This window comes from Paralichthys olivaceus, chromosome 2 (genome assembly GCF_024713975.1).
Source record: "Paralichthys olivaceus isolate ysfri-2021 chromosome 2, ASM2471397v2, whole genome shotgun sequence".
NCBI classification, from domain to species: domain Eukaryota; kingdom Metazoa; phylum Chordata; class Actinopteri; order Pleuronectiformes; family Paralichthyidae; genus Paralichthys; species Paralichthys olivaceus.
In genome coordinates, this window is record NC_091094.1 from 28,873,766 (window position 1) to 28,891,979 (window position 18,214).

Below are 18,214 nucleotides of genomic sequence, written 5' to 3' on the forward strand. Positions count from 1 at the left end.
GGAGTTACATCTGTATATCAGGTACATTAGGATAAATGGTAAATGGTTAGTATTTATAGTGTGGGAGGTCTTGCACCTTTCTGTTCAAGCTAACATGACTTCACCCCTCTCAAGGCTAATTATATTGTTTTATAAAGTATCTACCACCAGGTGCACATGGGCTGGAGATCCAGAGATCCTCTGTTTTCTCCAACTCATTTGGCATTCTTTAATTTTTCAGCAGGATCCTTAGTTTAATTTTATTGTACAGGGCAAGAGTTAAACATAATAAACTCTATTATAAAAACAAATTTACTATTTCAAAACTACATGGGGTCTTATAGTGTAAAGCATTGTACAAACAAGTCAATGGCTGAGTTCTGAGAATATGGCGACAGTCTGATCAATCAGGAAATACTTAATACACAAAAGAAAAGGAAACCTAATGTGAACAATTGTATATGGATCAATTATGACTCTAGTTAATACCCCAAATACCCATTACATAACCATCCATTACAGTGTACAGCCTGCTCAACTTCAACTTGCCATATGAAGGATTTTCAGTGACCTCTCAGATTACCTATCTTTCATTTTTACCACCAAATTAAGTGTTTTGGCCACTGGAAACGTTTTTACAGCCCAAAGCCTCATGCCACATAATCATAAGAATGTCAATATTTGAAAACTTGGCCATTTCAATCATTAGTTAGATTAAATGCTTTTGAATAGCACTTTTCTAGTCTTACTGGCCAATCAAAGCGTATTACACTACTAGTCACATTCATCCACTCCCATAAGTCACTTTTCTATCCAACATCATTCACACACTGCGGAAGATCAGGAGCAATTTAGGCTGACCCAAGGATGCTTCAGCACCCTTACTGGAGGGGATCAAACCACCAACCTTCTGATTAGTGGACCTTCTGAGCCACAGCCGCCCAGTTGTGTGGTATTTTTCCAATGTGTAGTCATTATAGGATACTGGGCTGTTGTCTTCTGTCTGATTGCCTGACTGCTTAACATGCTGGTGTTTCTTGAATCAAAATTTGCCATGATTCTATGGTTAAGAATTAGTGACCTTACTGTTATAATTGATTGTCATAACTGTTTAAAGGTCAAACCAGTATTTTGTTTTATGTCATTATCTTATGAAATGTATTCGCCTCCAACCTGAGCAAAGACTTGTAAATGTCATTGTTATTCTTCATCTCAATACATCAACATTGTTTTTAGTATCTGTTTATTTAGCATGTCTGGTTTGCTGTTTGTTTCTGTTCTACCCACCTCACCTTCATTTCTGTGTTTTTTGTCTCTTTTTGGAATGTAATTTCCTCATTGGTGAAAAGGTCTCTTGAAAGGTATGAAAAGAAGAAGTATCACCTGAGTCCTCCTAATCCCACTCTAAGAGAATCTCACTTTCTATTGCTCCTTTGCAGTGCATTTTCATTTGTTAGAGCCATTCTTGCCTGAATATTATCTATCAAAAGAACTTCTAAGCATGTGTAATCCATTAAAAAAACTATTTCCCAAAACAAATCTCCTAAGTGAACTCAGCATTCACTTCATGTTAATCCATTTTGCTATGGGAGATAGTTTACCAGAAACTATAATCTTGAAGCATCTCAATGGCGGTCGTGTGTGGAGAGATGCCTCTCTGATTTACTTCTGGCACTCTTAAAGAGTATCCTTCTTTCTGCCAGTTACTGTGTTGCTGTTGGTAGCTGGCTGCAATATCTTACATAAAGCATGTCTCCTCCAAGAGATGGGACATAAACATCAAAAAATCATGTACGTGTTAAATAAATGTTTATCGAAAAGGTGGTGACAATCGTTATTCTTGTCATACTGGTGTTGTCCAAGTGTTCATGTTTGTGATGAGTTTGATTTTAATTATTCAATGCTATATAAAGTGAGGTGAGAGGTCATGATTGAAAACTGAAGCTGACTTATGATCCTTTGGGGGGTGTATGGTGGGACCTTAATACCTCGGCTCAGCAACCACTGCACAGACTCTGGCCCTGAATGACATCAACAGTGCAAGATGTCTGCGTCCATATCAAAGATTTTGTGACATCAAAAATCCCTACCTATGTGTAATCATTAACTGCCTGTGTGGCGGTTAAGTGGTGTCATATAAAACTGATAGTCTTGAAAAAAGCTCTACAATGAATGTAAACAGCTCAAATCAGCCCTTCAAAACAACAGTCATTATTTAGTCTAAAATGCAACACAGAAACCTCATGCTAACTGAATTCATGGTACAATGGTGTAATCAGATTGCATATTACTCTTCTCGAGCATTTATCCACTTTATGTTAGCTTATAACTTTATTTCAGAGCCTCACATTATCATATGCTAGCATCTGTTTTTTAAAGCTGCTTCTTGCTCTGCTTCTTGCTCTACTCTAGTTTCTGTGCTTTGAAAAAAAAAAAATTCTGGATTCCATCTGTGCCGAATTTGCTGGATTTTGATTGTGTTGGACCTTGATCATGCTACATCTGCCTTGGTCCATTTATATTCTTGATGATTACATGTCTGGGTCATAAACTGTATCTAATGATGTGTGCGATTTCCATTGTGGTTTAGCATGGAGCATGATGATTCTCATAAGCAACAGTACAGATTCTGTCCTCGTGGAGCATCTGAATACATGATGTACATTTTGAAATGTAATGCTCTTCCACAAGCAGAGAAGAGAAATATCTCAGTTCTGCATTCTTCAAATGCATTTTGCCACTGTCATGCTGAGTGCTTGATATGAGACAAGAAACCATATGCTAGTCTAGAGCTCTTTCTCCCTGTGCATGATGTTCTCCCTGAAATCAGAGTCAAGTGACATGCAGCTATACTCTGAACTGAAATCAACTGCAACTCTGAGTTTCAGTGGACTTTTCAGGCTTATATCTCATGAAAGAATATGGCCAGCATTTAGCATGTGTATGCAAATGTATTGTTTGAGGACAGTATTTATCTCTTAATTACCACAAAATACTGGTTAGCTTAATTGCTTTGCCCATCACTTTTTGGAGGAAATGTAATTCCTATATTGATTGTTTTTTGCTGACAAACATTTTTCCAGACCAGGACTGTGACAACAGAGTCTAAAGTTCATGTCAAGTCCCCCTTGTTGTTTAGGGCTTGGTTATGATAAAGACAAAAAGAAAACAAATGAAGCACTTTATGCTGATAGTGAATGGTTTGCAGATACATTCACTAATATGTTACTTCCAGGTGGCATTATGTTTCCTTCAAACATATTAGTGTAAGTTATACAAATGTTTTTAGGAGACAGGGTTGAGTTTAACACAAAGGTGAAAACTTTTGCTGTAAATCTACAAGCACCTTTGGTACACAATGTGAGGGCAGCTATGTTTTCAAAGTATTGATTTGGATTTTCTTTCAGTATTTTGAGTACTCACATTGCATATGTACATTAATAGATTATATATTATTTATTTTGTCCATTTTGGTCATGATTTAATCCCATTCAGGCATGACATGTAAGACATGTGAGAATCTCCCCTTACCTGAGCATAATACCCAAATAGCACAATAGCCCAGATCATCACACCCTGCACCAAAATGTACCCATACAATTTGCCAACTAGAAGCAACTTGCTTTAAAAGCAACAATTTTGTAAAAACTGCTCTGAATCTGTGGATGTGTCGAGACATGTTCACATATGGATACACTGTGAGAATGTGTGAGGATATGTGATATGGGAAAATAATAAAAGATTTACACATTTACCCTTCAAACTATACAGTAATTTTGCCATGCTTCATTGTGTGATGACATTAAAGGCTTTCTATTCTATATAGACACCTAAACTATAAAACATAAACTTGATTTAGCTAAAGCAGGCTTAATCTTCCAAAGTTGCATTTGTTTATTTTTAATAAACAAAGATCAAAAAGTGTCCTTTGAAAGGCGAGTGTTGTATTGATTGAAACAATCTAATTTATCCTTTAGAAAAAACTGGAAAAATTCTGGTCTGACTAAAACAATCAACCACTTTACCAAGAGTTGTCAATAGTAAAAGGGATTTGATCTAATTTCTTTATCTTTAACTTCCATAACCTTTCACTTCCCCCTTTAACCTATGCCAGTAGCAAGATCCCATACTCCTGCTGACACTGTAAAAACACCCTGCTCACTTTTTAACCTCGAACTTTTGTCTCCTCATGTATCTTTGCAGCAGCGATGAGGACAACAAGCCTCTGCAGGGCAGCCAGACTTCGCTGGATGGCAATGTGAAGGAAAGCGACGACAGCCTGGTGGACTATGGTGAAGGTGGCGATGGTCAGTTCAACGAGGATGGCTCTTTTATTGGCCAGTACACGGTGAAGAAGGACAAGGATGAGACAGAGGGCAACGAGAGCTCCGAGGCCACTTCGCCTGTCAATGCCATCTACTCACTGGCATAGCCTCCCAGCAGCACATGGGGGACTAAGTACCCCCCAAAATCCACCCAGTGATTTTAGGGTTTTACAACAGCACCATATACCCCCCACCCCACCCAAACACACACACACAGACAAACACACACAAATATATTACTGTATAAAACACCAATAACACAGAAGAAATGCAGCAGGGCCTGTCAGGAGACTGTGTAGACTTTAGACTTTCCTCTGATGATAACAAGGAGAAACTTGGGAGTGCAATTAGACCACAAGCCTTTACTTTTTGTTTCCAGCTCTAAAATATGGCCCATCTGAGGTGATGTTTGGACAAAGTGGACAGTGCTTGTTTTGCTCTGTGCTCTGCCTGCCCTTTACCCACACAGACTTGAAGTGTGCCTTCTGGGCAGCTTCCAGTATTTGGAGGCATCTACAAGTGTTATTTAGAGATTTTTCCTTTGTTTGTTCCAGGTCTGAACATTGTCAGTGTCACTGCTCTCCTTCCTGATGCGCCCCTCATACATCAGTGTAGCATCCCAGTTAAGTACACACAGTGGTTAGACACAAACCCCCCCCACATACACACACACACACTCGCCCCATGTTTTAACATATCAGCTTCTAACCATCAAACTCAACAGGATGCTGGCAGATATGTTTATCATATTGATATTTAAGCAATGAAAGATTTTAGTTTTTCCACAGCTGGTAGATGAGTCATTGAATCTTAATGAATGCTGTACACAGTCCTGGCACACATTTTAGTGCCCCGCAAAACTATGCACTGTCACTTCCTCAATACCATTATGATTTAAATCTGGTCAGTTAACAGTACATCTGAGTTCCTTTTTTCCAAACTCCCATGCTTTTTATTCACCTCGCCTTGTATCATGTGGTAGACATGTTTTTTTTTAAATCTTTAATCCAATCAATCAAAATGGCTGCCATAACAAAAGCCATTTCAACACGAACAACACACTTTGTCATGGTGTTTTTTCAATGAATCCCATTAAATAATATTTTGGAGCACTGTAGAAAGGCAAGTGGACTACAACTCAGTGAATAACCTAGTCAGCATGCAGGCTAATGTTGCATTCATGTCAAATGGGATAGTTCAGATGGGGACTGTAAAGCTCCAACTATCACCGTAATTATTCGGTTATTCTGTGTTACAATATTCTATTGCTTTTTGTAAGTTTCTCATTTGTTAGCCATATGTAAGTATAATAAGTATGTTTTATATGTCCAAAATTGTTGGATGGCTTTGTTCATTTCAATGACAAACTGTGATATATCCATACACCAAATTTTCGAAATCATAATGTTTTCAGGTTGGAGGCTGATTTACATTCTCTCCTGTGTGACATGAATACAGCTTGAGAAGTTTAAGGTGATCAGACTAAATGTTGCATTGTATTGTATGTACACAAATTGAAAAAGATTTTTATTACAGTCTTTAGTCCCAAACACCCAATGTACAGATGTTAACTTTGACCTAACTTGTAGGCCTACTGTATTCGCCAATTTACTTGAGTTCTTTCTGATATTTTTCTCCAGACCCCCATTTTCAATTCATGGCATTGTGTTAATCACACTGTAGAATGGTTGGCACCTTATCCATTCCCACAATTTTTGTTTAGAAATTTGTCCAATTTGTTATGCATACAAAAAAAACAGCAATAGGGTTATGCAGGATACGTTTAAAACTACAATATTTACAGCATGAAGATATATAAATTCACAACCCACTTTGAAATGAAATGAGCTGAGGTTTTAATTTTTGCAGAGAAAGAGAAAACTGTTTGATTAACAGAATACGTTTTAAGAAGTTGGCGTGCTCTGTGTCTCACTTGTCCTACTACCATATAAGTCATCTAGTCATTGTCTTTGCAGACTTATGGACTGCCATTCAGTGATTTGCTCATGTTTCTTTAGTTTATATAATCATTCAGTGAGTGCTCATTCATTTTACCACAGAGTTTTGCTGCTCTTACTGTAGTTACTTTGCTGGTCAACAGGGCTATTAGACCCTCCAATGCTAAATCACATGGAATTAATTGCAGTTAGAAACTGTATTTTACATGGTATTTTAAATATTTATTTTATATTTCTATTTATGACATTATGTGGATAGTATTAATATATTAGTTCTTTATTTAACAATTGTTATAATCACTCATGACAGACTTATTCTAGTTTTCACACATCAGAAATAGCCAAAGTAAAGATGTCTTCAGAATCTGTTATCGCTTATCATGAGAGGCATTGAACTCAACAGTATAATTAAGATATTTTTGTAGCAGCTGGCTTTTCTGCTGTAAACAAAACCAGAAAAAGAAAATACTGTACCTTTTATCATGTTATCTGTCTATTGTGCTGCTCTTCTTGTTCTCATGTTGTACTACTGATATTCTGTGTTGTTTTTCAGATTTATGTAACATACCATTTCCACCACACAGAAAATGAATATTGTTGCTTATTATTTATTTGGGATATATTTTTTACATGTTGGTCTCATATCTTTGTAAATATTTCATGGTCAATTTCCCCTGAAAAATGCTTTATTTGAAAAGAAAACAAAGATTCACAAATTTGCATCCACCAAGCAAATGCAACAGGTGCATCTCTAGTGCATCATGTACCTCTGTTATGTAACTTTGACTAGCATCTGCAATCAACAAGAGCCACCCTACACTCTATCTTTCCCTTTGCTTTGACATTGTAATATATAGCACTGATTGTGACAAGTCAGTCACTTGCTTAATGATGGTCTGAATTCTATATTGTGAAAGAGGAATATGTAAGATTCCCTATGATGTAAATAAGTTCTGCAATATCCCATTAGTAGCATTTGTCGCATAAAAACTGCTAGTAGGCCTAAAAACATGCATTTGCTGATGTATTGGAACAAACTCCATCCTTCACACTATTCTTTCTGAGACTGTCTACTCCTTCTTTCCAAATCCCTTTTTCCCAACATTGTTCTATAGCTCGGTCCCATTTCAGAGGCCTTCCTCAGAGGTATCAAGCTTTTGCCTTTTCCTCCACAGTTGAGCCTGTCATTACTCACATCACCAAAAAGAAAGAGCTGAGATTATTCTTTCCTTTTCCCTGAGGGGGGTCCATGCAACATTTAGCCCACGAGAATCTGTGTGAAGCCTAAACTTTACTCAGACTCTCTTAGCCCATGAGAATATGTCCATCTACTTAAATGTCTAGTATAATGTTAACATATGGTTAATACATGTTTACTGTCCACCATGATGCCCCTTTTCTTATGTCCAGGTTTGGCATTCAATTCAATCTTATTTGTATAGCATCAAATCATACGATATATTATGTTACATAATTATAGAGAAACCCAACAGTTCCCATAATGAGCAGCACTTTAGCGACTGTGGAGAGAAAAAAACATCCTCAGTAACTGGAAGAAACCTCTAACAGAACCAGACTCAATGTGGGCAGCCATCCGCCTTGACCTGTAATGCTGCAGATTGTTGTCAACTTGTAACATTTCCAGATTACCATGTGGAAGTTTTCCCTAAAATACTGTAAAATTTTTCACTGCAGGATCTTAACAATCCATTATATGGGGCCTCCAACTGGTCAGTAGCTTTAGTCATTTAAACCACCATGCGCTCAATATTTTAATCATTTTGGTTCATCTTTCTCTTTCTGTGGTGTTTGGCTCTCAGTATCCCCATTCCTACTAAATGCCAGATGTCGTTATTGCAATTGTTATGTTATGATAACACGCGTGTCCAATCATAATCAACAGCACTGCTGCCAACCCCTGAAACAAACTGGGGACTACAGTTGTAGTTGTTAGTATCACCTCCTGCATAAAAGTGTAGTTCCACAAATTCAAATCAGGTGGAGAACAGTGAGACCAAAAGCAGAATCTATGAAAATGGCCACTTGCTATCTTTGTGTTGCTTTGTTTCAATGCAAGTTACAAGTGATACATACCAGCAGTAAACTTGGACAGCAAATTCAAGAGCCAATTTAAGTTTATATACATCTATGTCATTTAAGTGGTAATCAGTCGGGTGTTTTCTCTGACACTGTTGTCTTACAGTAACAGTACAGTCAGCTTCCAACAAGCCCCCCCCCCCCCGTGTCACAGTGGGCAAATGTAAACTGAAATGAAGTGAACGTTACATATTTGCTGATACACTGTGCTTTTTCTGTCATTTTGTGTGTTTGTGAACATTGATTTGAGGTGCATACAGAGTCGATTGTCTCTATTTACTGTCTGCTTTGTCTCAGCGCACCTAGTATGGGGGAAAAATGTCATTGTGCAGTTTGTAAGCTTACTTTTTATTTGTAAAACTACAAAGTCTTGAATTTCACTGATGCACATATGAGATTCGCAACTGGATTTTGTAAAAAGGTTGATCACATGCGGTATAGCTTTTTGTAATTTCTCACATTAGCATTTTCTTTTTACCAAGTGTATCAGAGCAGCAACGTCTTGCTTCAACATGCTGAAAGCTTTTGTAAGGTACATCTACTCAACAGAAAATTGCATTAATATATTCACCATGTATGCGTGTATGATGAGATGTTGCAACTTCTGCTAGCGACGCCTTCTTTATAGTAAAGCTCTAATCTCCTTTTCTCTACCTCCTGACTGCTTGTCTCTTTGTTCATCTCTTAGCTTTTTATATTTTTTATTAAAGCATGTGCACCATTGTTTTGTTGTTTTAAGGTCTTGACCTTCTAAAGTGTAAAGTGCCTTGAGATAATGTATATTATGATTTGGCGCTATACAAATAAAACTGAATTGAATTGAATTGAAATTTAATTGTGAGTCGGACCATTGCAGCGTAGACCAGTGTGCGAAAGTGGTGCAAAATTAGCCCATTCTTCCAATGGGTTAGCAGTGGTGAGTAAATTAGTTAAACTTTATCATCCTGTTCTGTAGTTGGGGTACAGTAGGGCTGAGAGACCTACAAAGTTTGTTCACTTCTTATCAGGAATGGCTAATCGGCTCTGGAAGAGGTTAAATTGGAGTTACGAGATCAAACAGTATAAAAGCTGATCAATCAATTCCTTTGAAACATGACATCAATTCAATTTCAATTCAATTTTATTTGTATAGTACCAAATCATAATCTACATTATCTCAAGGCACTTTACATACGTAGAAGGTCAAGACCTTAAAAAGTTAAGAGAAACCCAACAGTTCCCACCGTGAGCCTTGGCGACTCTAGCAAAACCAGACTCAATGTGGGCGGCCATCTGCCCTCGACCAACATCAGTGTTCTTCCCATTGATCCCGTGGAGCTGGGTGTGGATTGTTAGAGTCTCTGAGGAGGACAAGGGTCTTCAGAGACCCACAAGTCCTTTGGCCTACTCTGATGACAATCTTTATGAAAGATATATATTCTCATCAGATGGAACATGACCAACTTGACACACAGGAGCAATGTGCTCACAGTAACGCAGACTGTCGACATCGCTCTTGGCTTCTTTACTTAAGTTACTGATATTGATGTTGTGGGTGTGTTAGTGGCGGGATAAACAGACATACTTTTATATTCTTATCTTTTAATTCCTTTAAGTAGGTTTATTGTATGAAATTAAATATTTTTTGGAATGGGAGATAGTTTACAGATTTACCTTGTGACAGCCTGGATCCCCTCTTTCTCTCTGAGACTCAAACAGTCAGCCCTCACCAAACTGACTACACTGTTGCGCTGTTCGCACTCTCCTTGAAGGGAAGGATGAAAGAAATATCAAACAATGTCTGATTGGTTAAATCAATCTCAGACGCTAATACACCCAGTAAATCTCAATCTCTTCCTTTTTCCAGATGCGCCAAGCGCATCCTGTCAACAAGATGCCAAATGTGCTCAGTCACGTTCCATAAGCGATGGCACACAATAATAGGTTCATATGTGTTTATTCAGTATTAACTGCAAACTTTTCCACCACAGTGTGGGGGAGAGTCAGTGCCGACAGTGTGTGTCAAACTAAAGCTCATAATAGAGGCTATGTCATGTGATTAAGTGAAATGTTTCAGCTCTCATCCAAGAGGCTTCTTCAGTTCAGTTCGACAGGTCTTGTTAGCGAAGAACAGATTCATATCTCGTTCCCACATGTTATAGGTGTGTCATGGTTATGTAACCAACTTGTGTCTAGGTAACTATCTACTAGGTCCAATGAGGAGCTGAGGGACATAGACTGTAATAACCATAAATGAGAGTACGCAAGATTCACAACAAGTTGAATGCAAATGTAACTTTACTCACTTAAATCGACAGGTGATAGTTCACAAACATTTGGAAAAACTATTTCTATGAAAATAAAAATTGGGCTATTTAAAATAAATGAGTCATTTCAAGTCAGTTGTCGTTAAAGTCTGTTTCCTGTGATCAGTCTCAATGTGTTTTATCAATCCACTGTCTTTAGTTGGTTAATGTTCCTGTGACAGTTCCTTAAAAGAGCATGCACTCTCTATGAGTGTATGTAGCAGTCCGGGTGACCAGCACCACCCTACCACCACAAGGAATAGTTGATGGATCTCTTCTTCCAGATAGGATCACGTTGGGAGGCTTGCCTTCAATTCTAAAGGATCTCCATAGGTTGTTCTCACTCTGCCCACAAGACCTGACCTGTTTTTTTTTAAACAGGAATTTAAGATTTGTTTGATCTATCTGATGCACAACAATCATACTAAAGCATAACACTAATCATAAGATTAAAGTAAACATTCTGTATAACACTTATTGAACTAGAGTGTAATGCAAGGCATGCACATTTTTATTGAGTTCAAGTCCAAATATCAATACATGAATCATAACCAGCATACATCAAACTACTACTAACTATAATACTGATAAATCATGACCTTTTAACATAGCCATTATGACAAAAGCGTTTAGTATCACCTTGATCCAGTATTAGGAACACTTTTAACACAAATTCTCTTTAGTGTCCTCTTTCTTGTGAGAGTACAAATAACACTATATCACTATCATTTCCAATAATGTGTGTAATATTTACCTCTTCAAGAGGATAGTACAATAATGATGAACAACAATATTATATTTTTTACATTTTCCTGTTGACATGCACTACTGAGCAGTGGACACTGCTTTTATTCAATTCAATTCAATTCAATTTTATTTGTATAGCGCCAAATCATAATGTACATTATCTCAAGCCAATTTAAATAGAAGGTCAGGACCTAAAAATCAAAATATAGAGAAACCCAAAAGTTCCCACAATGAGCAGCACTTTGGCGACTGTGGAGGAAAAACTCCCTCATTAACAGGGAGAAACCTCTAGAACCAGGCTCAATGTGGGCGGTCATCTGCCTCAACCAGTTGGGGTGAGCAAAGAAAACAGGGGAAGGAGAGGAGAGATGGGTGGAAAAGAGGGGAGAGAAGAGAGAGGGATAGAGGGGAGGGGAAAGTAGGGGAGAGGGGCAGCGAGAAAGACCGGGGACACTTGAGCGCCATCAGGTATCAGATCTGACTAGTTAAAATGTAAACAACAGTGTAAAGACTATTAATTATTATTGATAACAGACATAATTGATATCATAATTAATCACTGCGATATTGTAATTAGTAATAGTATAAGTTGTTGTCCTGAGGTTCCGGGCTCAGAGATATCTGAAATGAGAGAGAAAAAGAGAGAAAGAGACTATGGGAGGAAAAAGTGAAATAGTAATTGACATGTATTAAAATAAATAAATGAATGAATGTGGGGGGGCAGAGAGACAGAGAGAAGTGGAGAGGTGCTCAGTGGATGATGGGAGTTCCCCCAGCAGTCTAGACCTATAGCAGCATAACTAAGTGATGGTTCAGGACTCACCTGATCCAGAACTAACTATAGGCTTAATCAAAAAGGAACGTTTTATGTTTAACTTTAAATGCAGAGATGGTGTCTGCCTCCTGAACCCAGAGTGGGAGCTGGTTCCACAGGAGAGGAGCCTGAGAGCTGAATGCTCTACCTCCTGTTCTAATCTTACAGACTCTAAGAACCACAAGAGAGCCTGTGTTTTGTGAACGGAGTGATCTATTTGGATAATATGGTGTTATAAGCTCTTTGATATATGAAGGGGCGTGATTGTTGAGGGCTTTAAAAGTGAGGAGCAGGATTTTGAAATCTATTCTGAATTTTACAGGGAGCCAATGTAGAGAAGCTAAGACAGGAGTTATATGATCTCTCCTTCTAGTTCCTGTCAGCACTCGTGCTGCGGCATTTTGGACCAACTGGAGACTTTTAACAGATTTCCTGTGACATCCTGATAATAAGGAATTACAGTAATGTAGTCTAGAGGGAACAAATGTGTGGACTCGTTTTTCAGCATCCATCTGAGACAGGATGTTTCTAATTTTGTTAATATTGCGCAGGTGGAAGAAAGTTGTCCTAGAGACTTGTTTTATATGTTGGTCAAATGACATGTCCCGGTCAAACATAACTCCAAGGTTCCTCACAGTGGAGCTGGGGGCCAAACTAACACCATCCAATGTAACTATCTGTTCAGACAGTGATTCTCTAAGATGTTTAGGGCCAATTACAACGAACTCAGTTTTGTCTGAATTCAGAAGTAAGAAGTTTTGGGTCACCCAGGCCTTGATGTTCTTGAGACATTCCTGAAGTTGAACTAAGTGATTAGATTCATCATGCTTCAGAGAAATGTACAGCTGGGTGTCATCTGCGTAACAATGGTAGTGTATGTGGTGCTTTCTCATGATGTTGCCTAAGGGGAGCATGTATAAGGTGAAGAGTATCGGTCCAAGGACAGAACCTTGTGGGACTCCATGACTAACCTGCATGTGCATGGAGGGGTCATTGTTGACGTTAACAAATTGAAATCTATCTGATAAATATGATTTAAAGCAGTCTAGTGCCGTTCCTTCAATCCCTACATGTTGTTCTAGTCTCTGTAACAGGATCTTATGATCTATGGTGTCAAATGCTCCACTAAGATCCAACAGGACGAGTACAGAGACAAGTCCATCATCTGATGCCATGAAAAGGTCATTAGTGACACTCAATAGTGCTGTTTCTGTGCTGTGATGGATTCTAATAAAATCCAAATCTTTATAACATGAAAAATATATAACTAGAAAATAAAAGAGCTGCCCTAGTATCAAGCTATTCCAAGACTTACTGTTTTAATTTACTGCCTGTACTCAACAACCATGCACATATCTCTAGCATCTCTACCATAGGCAATACACACAGCACAATGCGCAGCATGTGCACAAAACTTGCTACATTTTAGGTACAGTGTGAAGAATTTTGTGATATCTAGTACTGAAATTTCATGACGTAGCTAAACACCCCTCTCCTCACCCTCTCCTTCCAAACATGATAAAGAACCTGTGGTAGCCTTCAGTTGTCATAAAAACTCAAAAAGTGTTTAGTTCGTCCAGTCTGGACTAATTTAAAAAACATGGCAGCCTCCGTAGAGATGGTCCCCTCGATGTAAATATAAAGTATTTAAATATAAAGGGCCTTTTCTGGGGTAAAGAAAACTACAGTTCATACAATTTAGATGAAACAAACAAGTGAAAACATCATGAGGATTATTCTACATTAAATATCTGCCAGTAGATCCCTTTCACCTAAATCTTACACACTGGACCTTTAACTCCAGACTACTAATTTACTGAGATCTATGGAAAAACTGGGACCTTCCGGGTTTTCTTGTGTTTCTTAGTTAGCTGTACACAAAGCTTTACTAACTTTATTAAACTTGATTTGTTTTAATTACACTTCTCTAGTGATCGCTCCCACATGAGCACCTCTCTTTCTCACACTCACCACCGATCATGCAGGTGTTCTGTGATCTGTCAATCATGTTGAGTTGGAGACGGGACTCTGAGTGGCCGATCTCTCACTACCTGTTGAAGAATAATCCTTGTTGGATATTTTAACTCTTTATTGTCACTGGGTCACTGTCACTATGTTATATATTTTTTCCGAAATGTCACCGGGGGGCTCTGTCACTTACACCTCACACAATCAGAGATGTTTACCCAGATGTCCTTCCTGCATTTAGCAGCTCTATGGTGTTTCTTTTAGTCTGGATGATGGGTTTTTTGGCCTCCTATTTTTCTAATGTAACAGTTTGATCCTCGTTTGTGAAATACGAGACCCTGCTGTCAGCTCACTTGTCCATGTCAGTGATTGGTCAGACACATTAAGCACAGCCCCTTTTATATGCACACGCTCAGATGTTGATGAGGAGTTGATAACCAGCTTCCTGTGACTGCTTAGCCTGAATGCGATTTGTTAGGTTAAGTTCAGCTGGATATCCAAATGATATCCTGGGTATGTTGAACTTGCTTCGTAGTACACACACCTGATCTCAGAAAAGTTCAAGTGGAGTTAGCCTCAGTGTGACAGGGTTACATCCATACTTGTGCGTTGTAGTTTTAAAAATGTCATCCACACCCTTCTTGAGTTTTTGAGCACCTAAAACACAGTTTCGGAATGTGTCTGTTTTAGTTTGAAAACTCCTGCGTTGTAATATTGACAGATAAACGATGATGCAATCAACCACAAACACATCCTCATTGGTTCCTCTCAAACATGATTTGTTTATCAGCAGTGTAGCAAAACCTTTATAACACTTACTGTCAGTAGTATGGACAGGTAAACGAGGATGTAATCACCCACAAAGGCATCCTGATTGGTTCCTATCAAACGCTATTTGACCATCGGCAGTGAACGCAAAACTGTCAGTAACAGTTCCACCTCACCGTAAACAGTTCCATCTCACAGTCAGTCCAAGAAAAGAAATCCCTGCTTTTGCTTTTCTTATTTGTTTCAATTTTCTGGAGCAGGGTAGACAACCTTCTGACAAAGCTTCCAAAACAAAGTTTTAAAATGAAAATGAATTGTACAAGTATAAGTACAAGTATGGATGTAGTCTCTAGCCAGTCCCCCACCAGAGATCCCAGGTTTGATCCTCAATGGGCAACGCGCAAAAGTCCATAAAAAGATGCTTTCCCCTCTGCTTGACAAGCCCCGGCCCTTGTCAACAGGACATAGTTTAACACAGGAAAATGACAGAAACAATAAATTCAGCAGCTGGAAATCTAGCTAGCTTCCCAAGACAATAACCCACTGATGCCACAAGAGTTTGTACATAAAAATGAATACAAACAGGATCAGGGATGTAGAGGCTGTTATCACTTCTGCTTATACATCATATAATTTATATATTTTTAGCTTGACTTGTTTGCCTTTACAACACACCACTGTCAAAATGTTCACACAATGTTCATTCTTTACTGTGGGTGGACAGTCCCATGGACACCAAACATGTGATGTTCTGCTCTACCAGATGTGCCTCTACATTACATTTAAATAATGGTGAACACTCTGTCTGCTCCCAAGGATATCTATAAATCCAGTCCTTTAATCCTCATATGTAGCGTCTAAAAGCCAGCATGATAAAACTTTGATAGCGTACACAGGTATTCTGTATAAAAGCTTTTATACCCTCAGACACCACACTCATGCTTTAGCCTACAGAGTAACCAAACCAGAACTTTATAGTCTATAGATTTATCCCCTGTATCTTTGGATAAAGTGGATTACACCATTCCCATTAAAGTGTCATGACCACTTATCTCATTTTACATGGACAACACACAAAACCAGCTCAAAGATTAATATAAAACACTCCAACTGTAAATCTGTTTGCAGGTCTGACAGTGCTAGAGAGGGAGAGGGAGCACAAGGGAGTGGTTGCTTTAGTGGACATATGTTTAATTAAAGATAGCCTGATCCAGTCTGCCTTGAACCTCTTAAGGCTGGTAAATATTAATGTCTTGGCCCTTAAATGAACATTGCCTCTGTCTTGTACATCAATTGGTCAAAATCCATTAGCACTATATGTAATACAAGACAGCAATAGACTGAAGCAGCCATGGAGGAAATGTTGGGTAATTATTACTCAATGAAATAGCCTGACATCTACGGTGTTTGCAGTGACCTTAACCAAAGGTTAAGAAAACAAATTAGATTGCTTTGTGATCTGAGCTGGAAATGGACAACAAGTCTAACTGTGTTGCTATGTAATGTATGCGATCTGTGCATCTGTGTTGTGTTTAATCAGTATGTGTGAAGCTTATAGCATGAGTTAGACAACAGTCTAATATTGAAGTGATGCTTGTTTATGTGAGTTTATTCTTTCCTTGAAATTGCGACTGAGGTCATGCACTCAATTCAATCAGCATGCATGTACTTAGTAACCTAATCACTGCTTTAAACTAAATTCACTGTATAGTGACTTAACAGATTTACTAAAATTAGTATAATAGTTTAACTTTACTTTTACTGGGACACTACAATCATGTGTACCATGACTTAAAAATGCTGAATGAAATGAAATGCTGCTAGAAATATAATAGAGTAATATAACTAGCCAAGTCACAATACACTAAAATTCATGTGTTGGTAGTGAATGAACACATAATTTTGGGCAGCAGTGTATCTGCCCAAAATGGATAATGGATGGCTAAGGGAAATAACATGACACGCTCACTGTAAATTTGGTCAATCCATGGAATTCTTTAACAGTAACAAGAATGCCAGTTTGATGCATGCCCAACAGTTTCACAAATTTTGGATCCATGCATTATGTGCTGGGAAAATGGTGAATATCTGGCATAGTTAAAGAAAGTGAAAGGAAATGTAAGGGGTTCTTCCCAGACCCATACCGCATCTTTCCACAACGTTTTGTGGAAATCTGTTCAATTGTTTTTGTCTAATCTTGCTTCCAAAAATACAAACAAACATAAACTGACTAATAAATGTACAGGGGTGAAAATAAAAGCTCCTTGGTGGGGGTAAAAAAAAAAACGTTATCAGCTTCAGCCTATAGAATGATTTCTGACATATGAATCATACTCAGGACATGTTTCATCCTTCCAATTTCTTCAACTGCACTTATTCTGAAAAAATATATCTTTCATAAGAATGAACAAGGTGTTTCTGTGACGTATAATGTGTCTTCGACTACCGCTTGTTACCGCCTTGGCCTGCCCCTTTAAGGATAGTAGCCAGTGTGTAACATAAGACACATAGGTGTTGTTGGAAGGGTGCAAAAATGTGTATGTGATGTGAGTGTTGCTCCTGCTAAAAAGCGCAAATAAAGTGGCTGTGTTAAATGCAGTAAGTTTCCAATATTTCTCAATAAAATGTATTTACATAGCACGGTATCACAATTGAGGAATGGATAGATGTGGTCTATGAGATCTACATTATGGAAAAGTTGTCTTTCTCCCTCAAATTGCAAAAAGATAAGTTCTATCAGATCTGGTCAAAACAGACTGAGTATGTAAAAGCTGTACGGTGGGACTTCATATGATTCGGTAATGGTATTTTGCCCCAGTGTCTTTTTTAGCTATTTGTTCAATTACTTTAGTTCTATCTATGTCTGTCCAGCTCTTACATCTCTCTCTCACTCTTATTGTATGTGTCGCTGGGAAGATAACAGGTACCAAGCTCCCCAGTTCTGTTTTGTTGGGTTTTGTTTAAAAATGGAAAATGCTGGATAAGGAATGTTTTAAGAAAATGTGTGCAATTGCAATAATGCCTTGCATATTCCAATAAAGAAAAAAATGGAAAAAAAACACCAAAAAGACCCAGCTGGACCTCTGATTTAATCTGGTAAGCGCCAAGGTCAACTTCCATGCCTCCTTCCATGAATCCCTTTAAGACAGAATTTCATTTGAGTCAATGGGTTTGGAGGAGAGGTCATTGTCTCCTCCTGTGCCCCCCCGATCTTGAAAGTAATAATGTCTTGACCTGAAAATATTGCAAATGCCTCAGTCTTGCAAGCATTTT

At 38.2% G+C, this 18,214-nt stretch overlaps 1 protein-coding gene across 35 annotated transcripts in view; it reads left to right on the top strand.

The window, feature by feature from the left end:
- nfasca (neurofascin homolog (chicken) a) overlaps window positions 1-9,012 on the top strand; it is a 105,698-nt gene extending 96,686 nt beyond the window's left edge. For 23 of the 35 annotated variants that reach the window (XM_069514068.1, XM_069514071.1, XM_069514088.1 and 20 more), the window contains 2 exons: window positions 1,329-1,340; window positions 4,183-9,012. In XM_069514068.1, coding sequence (XP_069370169.1) covers window positions 1,329-1,340; window positions 4,183-4,411 — 241 coding nt within the window. In that variant the 3' untranslated portion in view covers window positions 4,412-9,012. Of the gene's footprint in view, window positions 1-1,328; window positions 1,351-4,182 lie in introns of those variants that run through there. The other 12 variants (XM_069514090.1, XM_069514129.1, XM_020104312.2 and 9 more) reach the window with 3 other exon arrangements.
- Window positions 9,013-18,214: the final 9,202 nt, after the last annotated feature.